We start from the raw sequence: 10,795 nt of genomic DNA, 5'->3' as shown, positions 1-10,795 counted from the left end.
AACCCCAATCAGATGCCGAACAAGGCTACTGTCTTCAATGATATCAGTTAAAACCAAATCCCTACCAGGGTAGATCTCGCAGTAGGTGCTCATCACATGTATTCCCCCATTCCACTGGGCCCTTCCCTCCTTCCCTCCCAGGCAACTAGACCTTCCCTCTCAGCAATGGTATATCACTATGCCCAATTCAGCACAACCTTTCCCCAGTGACAATAAATATACCGAATTACTTCTCATTTCATATCAAGACAGTCTAATACGTACATCTAACCCCAAAAGAGAAATCCACAATGATAAGTAGGAACCCGAACTTCCCCCCCCCCCACCCACACCAACACACAACTACTTAGACAATACATACCAGTAACCAATCACCTCCCCTCAAGAGCATTCACACAGAGGAAGGAACTACCTTCTCCCTCAACCAGGAAACCACCTCCGGGATACCTTCCCCAGTTGCCGTCCCAATAGCGCGAACTTCCTAGTAGTAAAGTAAATATATAGCGTTAGCCACACCCACCTCATTCAACAGACAAATCTCAAATAAATATACTATCAATAGATATACATATAGTACTATAAGAGAGCGAGAGAGAGAAAGAGAGAGAGAGAGAACCATACCCAATTTACCCCCAACTCATCCATCCTCAACCCCTCAACCAATTCCCTCGCTTTCAACTCATCCTATCCCAGAACCGTCAGCACTATCCCCCCAAAACAAACACAAAGTATAAAACCAACTCACCCTCCCCTCCCCCTTAAAATTAACCACAACCAACCACCTCCCCCTCTCCATAACAGTAACATACCCCTCTCCACGCTTTTTCATCCCAAGAATCAAATCCAAACACCCCCTCACCTCCCCCACCTCCAGCGGATTAAAATAATCCACGACGACAAGAATCGCACACGCATCCACATAAAACCCCGTGGTGGCCTTAATCCACCACCTAGGGGCACTTTCACCAAGTTCCACGAGCACGAAATCCATGCCCAGGTGGTGGTTACTTGCAAAGTGAACGTGTGCGGAGACGGTGATGTCGGGGGTGTAGGAGCTGATGGGGGTGGTGGTGAGGTGGTTGAGGAGGGCGTGTTTGCCGACGGAGGAGAGGCCGATGAGGGCGATTTTGGGGGGTGAGGTGTGGGTGGGAGGGGGGTTAGGCAGGGAGGGGTTGGTGAAGAGAGCGCGGAGGCGGGTGATGAAGGGTATGTGTATGGGCATGGGTATTGGGCGCATTGCTAGGTTGTTGTTTGGGTTATTGCGGTTGGGGATATGGGTTGTATTTAGAGAGATGGGAGGAAGACGGTGGCTGGAGGTGATATCGTTAGCTCGAATTACAGATAGGTAGAGCCCCTGAGGACCCCTGTCGAGTTCCGAGCCATACCTCATGAGTACACCACTAGTGTATATATCTACTTTCATAGTGTCTGAAAAAAGTGAAGAGAAAAACTAAACTCTTTTTTTGAAATCCGGTACGTATAGGTACATACACAATTTTGCGGCCAAGGAGAATCGAAAGTTGAACAAAGGAAATGGATATGCGCCTGGATGATGAGACAGAAAGCAACTGGATGATAAAGCGGAGAACAGCCCAGCAGAAAAGAACAAAAGAGTGAACTCAGACAGCCTGGTTGAGATAACAACACTCCCAAACACCCGCTAGCCTTGACACGCGTAAGAAAAATGAATCAATATGAGACAACAAAGTGGTGAATGTAATTCTGAAAGGATCAAGGATCACAAGCATGGAGAAAAGGCCATGCATTGCTTGTGAGATATATGGTGAATCTCTGAAACAGGAGCGATCACTTCGAAATAAGTGTCCAACAAAAGCGCACAGTTCTGGAAGACAGCAACAAGGTCTATCTTTCATCGCAAGATAGCAAATCTATCTCTCTGATGGACTAGGGAACGCATCGAGGTAAGGATTGGGAGATGGGGTGTGCAACGGCCGAGGAGTGGCATCGGCATCCAGGTACTGGTCGATATCGGCTTCGGCCCCAAATTCGGAAATGAAATCATCCCCGGGCATCTTAATGCACGAGTCGGGATCTTGGCCTGCAGGATCAACATCCCCATCTCTCGAGAAAACGATCGGGGGTGTAATATGCCCCAGTTTCGGTGTTTGAGTGCTCGCCTCCATGCCCGGCGCAGCTGAAGTCTCCGTGAAGTTCGGCGAACTGGGTCGTTCCGAGAAGATGGCTGGGAAGTCTGAGTTCAGGCCCAGCTCCAAGGTGGGGGAATGCTTGGGACTGTATCCTTCCACCGACCCCGCTATAGCCTCCTCGGGGATGTTAAGGTCCCCAAAGCGACTTCTCAGGCTTGGGCTCAGCGGAGAGCGAGAGCCAGGGCGCTCCTCCCCGCCATCACTGACGCGGTCGGAACCTCCACTGCTGCGTCGCTCCAACGACTCCCTCTCTCGCTTGAGAAGCTCTTCGCTTCCACTGACCACACTGCCCCTACTGTTGGTTCTCATCATCTCAATGCCCAGCTTGGAGCCAGGACGACGAGACCGTTGCCGTGGGCTGCTTGTTCGCGTCGGGGAATTGCCGAGCTCTTCGTCTTCATCATCGCCCGACTCGGCACACTCGTAGCGTTTGCGTTCTAGAGATTCTCTCTTGGCCCGGATTGCCTCACTAGACCGCTGTTTACGAGGTGTTAGAGGCTGATGCAGAGTCGCCGGCGCAGAAGTGGCGTGGAGCAGACTCGGGAAAGGCACCGCGTCCGAGGCAAATGTCGAACCGCCATCTGCCGGTTCTTGAGCTGGCGTCGCATCTTCGGAAATGCCGAGGCCACCTCTATCCGGTTCCGGCTCGTCGTTGTGATGGCTCACAATCACGGGGCCTTCTTCGGGTTTGATCGACTCCATATCGCCAAAGTAACTGCTGACAATAGAGTCCTCTCGACTAGATCCTCTGTACGAGCTGGAAGGCACAAGGGCGAAGCTGGACGATGTGGTTGAACTGGGACTATGCTCAACTTGCACAGGAGCCTGGCGTATCGTAGGCGGAACGGGGAATGGCTGAGAGGGATTATAGTCCTTAGGGGGAGGCTTCCACTGGCAAAATTTACAGAGTGCTTCTGTGAACTTTGTTAGAGTTGGAGGCTTTTCAATGAGAGCATCGAAGTGGTGGGTTTCGGGCAGATCTTTGAGATAGCCGGTGACCGCAATGATCGGGGTATGTCGGTTTGCACTGCGCGTTTCTCGCACCATACGCGCAACATCGGCCCCAGTTACCTGGGGTAGTTTGAACTCCGTCATGATTATGTCGAATTGAACTTCACTCAACGCGTAACGCATTGCCTCAGTACCATTGACCGCTGTAATAGTACGACACCGCAGTTTCTCGAAGAGACGTTCCATCACGATTCGAGAGACCGGGTGGTCCTCGCAGATTAGTACGTCCAGTGGCCGGAAAAAGGGACCTTCAGGGAAGTTGATCTGAGACAGACGCCTTGAGCTCTGACGGCGGCGTTGCACCTTAAGCAGGGCTTTAGTGCGTGGATCTTCATTGTCGGATGATGATGGAGAGATATCGAACAACTGGCTGCGACGCTTGTAATGACCTGCAACGTATGATTCCTTGGCTAAAGATGATGAGAGATCTCCATCCTGGGAACCGATGGTCTGTGACCTTGCTCGCGACGCAGGAGCACTGCCGTGGCGCGGTCCAGAAGGTGTTTTATCAGGACTGTGTGCTGTAGCCCGAGTGGGCTTTATTGGCGACGATGAAGCCGAGCCAAACTTAAGACTTGCCATCCGGCCCGTGTCGATACTTGTGGGCTGGGTGTTCCCTGTAGATTGTGAGTTGTTGGAAGACGACCCCGATGTTTTTCTGCGCTCGTGGTTTTGACCAGTGCTGAATTGAACGAGGAGCGGGGATGAAGGTTGCGAGGGACGACTGGGAGATGAATTCGCCTGGCTCATGCTGGACGGGGATGATGGGCGGTTGCTGCCTTTGGTCTGAGACAGAGTCCGTTGCAAGGACATCGGTAAGGGGCTTCCTTCCAGAGAGGGGGCAGGCTGAGAGGGAGCTGGATCCTGTCCTTGTGCGTGTCCTGGTTGCTGAGAGCCCGGAGGGACATGGCGTTGCTGCGCCTGCATTGCTTCCTGACGTAGTTTTTGGATCACATCCTTGTTGGCCTTCTCAAGCATGGGGAGATTCTTGAATGAAAAACTGCCAAAATCATCGGCCATCGCCGGTTCGCTCAGCCTCCTGCTACGTGACTCCCGGACATGGGGTGGGATGTGCAGGGGCATCAGTGGCCGCTTCATTGAATTCACTTGAGAGCGAACTTTGAACAAAGCATCATGGGGACGATCTTGGGGGTACGCCCCGACAGTCAACGGTTGCGGAGGAGGGCTTGCATCTTCAAGCTCTTCGGTAAAGGCTTGCAGGGTGGCGCCACGAGCGTCAAAATACTCGGTATCTTCCGGATTCTCAATATTTGGCACAAACTGGGCCTTGTCTTCCAGCAAGGTATCCCAGTTCACATCCGAAAACCAAGGGTGGCTGCGAATTTCTGCCCCGCCATTAGGATATCTCTCATCAACATTGGCACCGATCCGTTCGCGCGGGTGCATAGCCATGAGCTTGTTCATGAGATCAATGGCTTCAGGTGAAGCCAGTTCTTCGGGCTCATCCGGCCAGTTGATTCGTCGGTGGAGTATATTATCAAAAACCTCGTCTGGGGTTGCCGCATTGAAAGGTGGGTAGCCAAAGAGGAATTCAAACATGATGCAGCCCAGTGACCACCAGTCACTCATCTCATCCTGACCCACACCGTTGATAGTTTCCGGGGCCAGATAGTCCGGAGTGCCAACAAAGCGCCGGTTATGGTCGTCGGGATCGAACAGTGCCATTAGAGGTGGCATCATGGACTGCTGAGGTGGAGTACTGTATGAGAAGGAGTTGCTCAAGGTTGGCTGGAGCGGGTACAGATGAGGAGACTCGCCTGCCTCACTTTGGCTCTCTTCTTCAGGCAGATGATGGCCCGAGGAAGGGACGGGCACAGGCATCGTGCCCGAAGCTTCACCACCCTCATGGAGACCAAGAGTGCGAAACATGGCATTTAGACTCTCACTAGCCCCGCTATCGCTACGGTAGCCAGATGCTCGACGTGAAGTCTGCCGACTGAGTCCGCTCTGGTTGAGATTGAAGTAGGAAGGCTGGGGGATGCTGCCAGCAACGTCGGGTGTAATCAATGGGGTGGACCCCGGTGACCCACTGCCTTGGAAATCGAAAGATGCCGACCTTGACGATGCGATGGACGTTGCTCGAGGAAAGGACCCTTGTTTGAGAAGGTCGGGTGCTGGTTCGTTCATACTCTTCAAGACGCGCTTTTGGCGTCCGACTAGGCCCATTCGAGACAAACCGAAATCGGTCAGTTTGAGATGACCGGTCTGGTCTATAAGCAAGTTGTCTGGCTTGAGGTCACGATGGACGATACCCCTGCCATGGAGATGTTCCACCCCGAGGACTACTTCCGCGATGTACTTCTTAGCCCAGTCCTCGGGCAAGCCACCCAGAATCTTGACGAGCGAAGCGCAGTCTCCGCCGTTAAGATATTCCATTACCAGATAAAGGTAGTCCTTACTGGAGAAGGTCCAGTAGAGCTTAGCAACAAAATCGCTTTCCCCCTGCCACATCATGATTGCACGCTCCGCCTTGACATTGGTAACCTGATTCTTTGCGACCATATCCGCCTTCTTCAACACCTTGATCGCAAAGTACTCGCTGGTCACCTTTTTCTTTGCCAAGTAAACACTCCCAAAAGCACCTTTACTGATGGGCTTGATGATCTCAAAATCCTTGATCGATGGCGGCGCTGGTCTCGGCTGTGGCTGGCTGGCGGAGGAAAGATGGGGTGAAACGGGCGGCTTGACGAGATCTGAAGACGTCGCAGACGATTGACGCCGATGATGGGGATAGTGAAGTTGTGCCAGTTCGATCGCATTGGATGAGGGAGAAACTATGGGGGAGGGTAAGCTATCAGCGCCGCTCGAAAGGCGAGCCCGAGGCATTCGTAACGGAGAATGAGGGCCCGATATCCTAGCCGGAGAGTGTTGACGTCGAGGTGAGCTAGAGAGCCCAGGAAGCACCAGACTCCTGCGTTTTCTGTCTAGACTGCGATCTGATGAGGGCGAGTCGGTTCGCACAGCGCCAGGGAAAGCAGAAGAAGGAGCGCTGCTATCACTGTTGTCGCCCGCATCAAAATCGAGCATGGAGATGCCACGCCTGGAAGGCTGTGACGTTCCTAGCACCCCAGCAATACTTTTGTGTGAACGAGGTGTAGGGCACTCCATAGGACTGTTCGATCCAGTGGACACGGCTACTGAGGACTTGCCCTCGGAGGAGTGATTTGAATGGAATCGATCGGGCGAATTGCGCATGGACATGGTGAGGGCGGACATTGGAGGCGGAGGCACCGATTCTCGCTTCCCATGTATTATCGGACTATTCGCTACCACAGGGGGCTCGGGTTCTGGGAGAGCATCATCGTCCGATGCGGTAGAATCGCTGAGTTGGCCGGCCGCAATCCGCTCGGCCTTGCTGAGAGCTGCGGTGATACACTCCTCCACCAGAATCGTGTATTCAATGCGAATCCGCTCCGCATACTCCACGATTCTTCTATGGCGGATAACCGCATCGACTTTTGCCTTGGCAACTTGTTCGGTGTCTGTACACAAGGCCGCGATACCTTGCTCCTGCTCCAGGGTATTAGAACTGGGCGACTGCCACTGGATGACCTGAGAGATACGCGATTCCGACTGTGGTGACAAAGTCCGGAAATCATCTCCACTTTCCGCACGGGTCTCTCTGATCACAGGCATGTTGATTTCGGAGGCAGTGTCGCAGAGATCGAGGATCAACTCAACAACACGAGCCAACGGACGCCGCACTGCGAAAGATCGGGCGCGAGCATGCCCGATGCCCGAAGCCGAATGGTCTCTCGATCTAGGCGGCGTGCCGGGGGCCGAATTAGAGCTGGATACGGATCCGGACGATGGTGCCGAGGCGGCTGGAGATGGTCCAATGGGTAGTCCTTTGTACTCCGGTTGGGGAGATGGGGGAGGGTTGGTATCCCCGAGAACTAAGGGCCTGCTCTGCCTGGCCTCAAGAGCATCCAGCACCTTGACGATCGCGTGACGGTGCTCATTGAGGTTTTCCTGAGCTATCTGCACGTCCATTTCGGCCCGATGTTCCTGGAGACAGAGGTCCGAATGTTTCTCGAACCACCAAGGCGTGATCTGCCGTTCACAGATACGACACAGCACCGGGTTCGGGGCTGGATGTTTCGAAGGATCGGGTTCACTAGCAGCAGCTTCCGCCAAAGTTGTCAAGTAGTTTGCTAACACTTCCGCTCCGACGCCCAAGGATTCTACCAGCAAGGGAGGGAGGTCAATGGTGACTTCGCGGGGTTCGGTAAACGGTCGCAACATCCACATGGTCTATAGTTCGAAAGCGTGAGTTATTATGCGGTGAAATGAGTCTAGATGCCTGTGGTGACTTACATGTCCAACGCCATCGGCAGTACGGTCAAAGACCATTATCCCTTGTCCTTCCAGATGTAGGATGTCATGATGTCGGTTCTCCTTCTCCTTTTCTGGCAAGTCTTCCTGATGTTTCGCAACCTCGGCCGTCCCAGTAGTTTCCGCCTCTGTCTCCGCAGCAGGTCGTGGCTCTGGTGAGTACTTCAGGACCGACTCGGGGCCCATCTGGACAGCAAAGCGAATGAACCGACTGCGGGAGTCATCCTCCTTCATACTCTCTATCGCATCGTGAAAGACGTTTTTGTTACCAACCACGATCTCCGATATCATCTGCCCCTCTATTGACTCCGGTGATGTCCCCACGACCTGTTTCCATGACGGACTGACCCATTTGACGCGGCCATCGAGGTCAAGATCGACAATGACGTTCAAGGTCTGCTCCGCCGCCTCTTTCAGATCTTCGCGCTCTTCTCGGATGTTATCGACGCTGGAGGAGCGAGAAGGAGAGAATCTTGGATCGACACTCCGGGCTTCCTGCCGCAAGGCAGTCACGGCCGGCGGAGCAAGGTACTGAATATCGTCTGTGCCATTGCCCGCCATGCTGAACAGGCAACGCCGACAGGAATTACCCAAAACTGCCTGGGGGTGAGAGGGGTCGAATGGCTGATAGGCGCAGCACGTAAAATCAGGCGAGAGGTAGTGTAAACGGTGAGCAGCTCCAAGCAGGACCGTCTGCCAGGCAGAGCGGGTGCCCTTTGATTGTAGGTTATGAATTCATCCGCAGCATTAATTGGCCATGACTGGATAGCGGGGACGTAGACGGATGAGAGTAAACGACCCTATCGCAACAAGCAGACGGGGAGGTGTACTTTTCTGGGGGCACCTGAGAGAGTCTGGAATACTTCTTTCCCTGATACAGAAAGAAAGAAACGAGGAAAATCTCGTGATCACGTAAGGACAGAGAAGGAAGCGAAACGAAGAGGGAAAAGCGGCTATGCGGGGGAATGGCGCGACGGAGCGTCAACGCGAAGCCAGGGTGATTGACCGAGTCAACCCCCCGAACGAGGTCGACTAAAGGTAGCGAATAGCGCGGGTGGGGGGAGCCAGGCAAATGTGGGAAACAGAGGAAAGCGACATAGAATGAACACAGAGAGCCAGCCAAGAGGAGGTGATCGGAGGACGAACAGGAATTAAGGGAAGGGTTAGAAAAAAAAAAAGAATAGAATAAAAGCAAAAGGCACAGAGAGACAGCGGGTTCCGATCAGTGGGAGGAATGGAAGAAGTAAAGTGAGAGAGTAAGTGAGTGTATGAAGGGAGAACGTGAGTACGGAAAGGTTACCTGTCCGGTACCCAAGGTCCCGAGGACAAGCCCCCGAAGGTTGCAGCCAGGCCCGTGCAGTGGTGTATGGTATGGTAACCGGGGCGGGAAAAGCAGCAGCGGATATCATGACCAAACAATTGATGGATTATTGGATTGACTTTCAAGACGCCTCAGCCTTCGGTTGAATGGACACCAAGTTGGAGTCTGAACTACGGGGTTTAGGTTTCCCGCCTGAAACCATCGCAGCTTGAGGGGGCTGGCTAGGTAATTTTGACCTCGAGCGAAGGTCGTTGGAGCCGTCCCAACCGGTGGAGAGCGAGCATCAGAGCATGATTTGCGTCGACTGTACCATCCTCTGTTGAACTTGTACTATGTAGGACACTGCTTTTTCCCTATCAACGACCGAATCCCGATCCACTCCCGATTATCGAGAATACCATGGATCTCCTCTCTTCTCCTCTCCTCTTCCTCTCTCCTCTCTGACACCCCGGTTTATCTCCTACACAGGACTTGCACTCCCGTACGGATTTCTTACCGCCAGCCAGGAGGGAGTGGCTCCATCTGCAAAGGTGCATTAGGTTACGGATAACAGTCCACTAGACCTCTCAGAGGAGCCGCGGTGGATGCCCGGACGCACCCGTGGTATAGGCATCTAGCCACTAGCTACATCACCCTAACTGTACCTAGCTGTACAGTTATCTAGGCGCTGCCATTATCTGGTCTATTCTCAGTATTCTGAGTCGCCTGGCTTCTCCAGCCACGGACAGACAGTACGGAGTAAGTTAATCCTGGTCCGAGGCGAACTGCCGACACGGCTTGTTCGTCCGGACGGTCTCGTCTCATTTGTTGTGGCCTGACGATTATCGGTCGCCATCAACATCATCGCCGTCATCGTCGCCCAGGAACCAGCACCCCCTCTCCAGCCATCAACAACGCAGCATGCCGCCTCGTACTTCCCATGGGTCAGATTGCGCGATTGCCTTTTTTGGGGGGAGAGTCTCGATTTCTCTGGAGAGGTCACTCCGAACCACACACGACAGCATCCGCAGCCACGAAGCGCCACTCCAGACCCGGTCTCAACGGTCGGGCCATTTCCATTTGGCGGTTACTTCGATAGATTGTGTTCTCGAAGTCCCGTGCAACCTACACATTTTTCCCCCTGCCCTCAGCCGTCGCCATCTAGAAGACCCTGTAGACTGAACTGATGATGCCAACAAGTGAGGTGAGTGACTGCGACCGACGGCGTACGTGTGTTTCCTGGCTGCAGCGTCCCATTGCGCCAATAATCCAGGCCTACTCAGCGGGGGGGGGGGAACCACCAGAACGTCACCGCCCGGCCAACTGCCTATCGAGTATCGACAGAGTGAGTCTCTTGCTGGCCCGGCTCGACCATGGATCAAGCTCCCCCAGACCCAGCGGATCTGCTGCTCACTTGACTCTCCCTTTGCCCCATGCGATACATCATACAATCCGGGACAGGGACGTGAGAATCCGGGATTCATCTTCGGAAGGCAGCCCCCTCATCCTGGCTGGGGGACCGCTGGTAAGCGAGCAGCTCGTCTGCAGTCTGCAGTTACACGCAGCTCGGGATGCGGTCGGCCATTGGCCCGCGACCGATCATAGTCTCAGCCCTGGATTCCGAGCCCTCGATCGACTCAGCGACGGAATTCAATCTCTATTAGCCCCGGTTACCAGTCCGCGGGGGACAAAATGCATTCATCGGCATTCCTCCATCCATCCTGGGGACGAGATGCTCGCCCACGTCACTCTGATATGGCCCGAAAATGGTAACCTGGTTCGTCATCACCAGCACTTCTTCCACGTACCCCCCGATGACACCAATCAGTATATGATAGCTGAGGTGGATGGTTCTGCGGGGTAAACAAGGTGGGGAGACTCCCAAGCTGATTGCCTGCATGGGAGATGAAAAATGACCGCAAACAACCCATCTTTTCTTTTTCAGTGCACCTGTCTGTCT

The 10,795-nt window shown here is 53.7% G+C and overlaps 3 protein-coding genes across 3 annotated transcripts; 1 reads left to right on the top strand and 2 right to left on the bottom strand.

The window, feature by feature from the left end:
* Positions 1-391: 391 nt before the first annotated feature.
* BO94DRAFT_579871 (uncharacterized protein) lies at positions 392-1,423 on the bottom strand (the record flags this gene model as incomplete). Its single annotated transcript, XM_025615291.1, has 3 exons — positions 392-481; positions 622-684; positions 746-1,423. 3 exons carry the CDS (start codon positions 1,421-1,423, stop codon positions 392-394), a joined length of 831 nt encoding a protein of 276 aa, XP_025461427.1.
* A 15-nt stretch (positions 1,424-1,438) lies between these two features.
* On the bottom strand, positions 1,439-8,397 carry BO94DRAFT_339271 (protein kinase RIM15). The gene is made up of 2 exons (XM_025607023.1): positions 7,518-8,397; positions 1,439-7,454 (listed from the first exon to the last, which is right to left on the bottom strand). The coding sequence occupies exons 1-2, from the start codon at positions 8,094-8,096 to the stop codon at positions 1,890-1,892; spliced, it is 6,144 nt and encodes a 2,047-aa protein (XP_025461426.1). The 5' UTR covers positions 8,097-8,397; the 3' UTR covers positions 1,439-1,889.
* Positions 8,398-9,706: 1,309 nt separating this feature from the next.
* On the top strand, positions 9,707-10,795 carry BO94DRAFT_339268 (uncharacterized protein). The gene has a single exon (XM_025607022.1). The coding sequence runs from the start codon at positions 10,022-10,024 to the stop codon at positions 10,697-10,699; it is 678 nt and encodes a 225-aa protein (XP_025461425.1). The 5' UTR covers positions 9,707-10,021; the 3' UTR covers positions 10,700-10,795.

This window comes from Aspergillus sclerotioniger (genome assembly GCF_003184525.1).
Source record: "Aspergillus sclerotioniger CBS 115572 chromosome Unknown BO94scaffold_58, whole genome shotgun sequence".
Taxonomy (NCBI): Eukaryota; Fungi; Ascomycota; class Eurotiomycetes; order Eurotiales; family Aspergillaceae; genus Aspergillus; species Aspergillus sclerotioniger.
The sequence above is the reverse complement of the archived record's forward strand: the minus strand, read 5'-3'. Positions and strand labels throughout refer to the sequence as shown.

What these genes read in the sequence shown, in the direction of transcription:
- BO94DRAFT_339271 (XM_025607023.1), bottom strand. Translation starts at nt 8,096, where the DNA reads ATGGCGGGCAATGGCACAGACGATATTCAGTACCTTGCTCCGCCGGCC. An exon ending in CTGCCGATGGCGTTGGACAT is followed by an intron (nt 7,455 to 7,517) that starts GTAAGTCACCAC and finishes TTCGAACTATAG; the next exon opens with ACCATGTGGATGTTGCGACC.
- BO94DRAFT_339268 (XM_025607022.1), top strand. Translation starts at nt 10,022, where the DNA reads ATGATGCCAACAAGTGAGGTGAGTGACTGCGACCGACGGCGTACGTGT.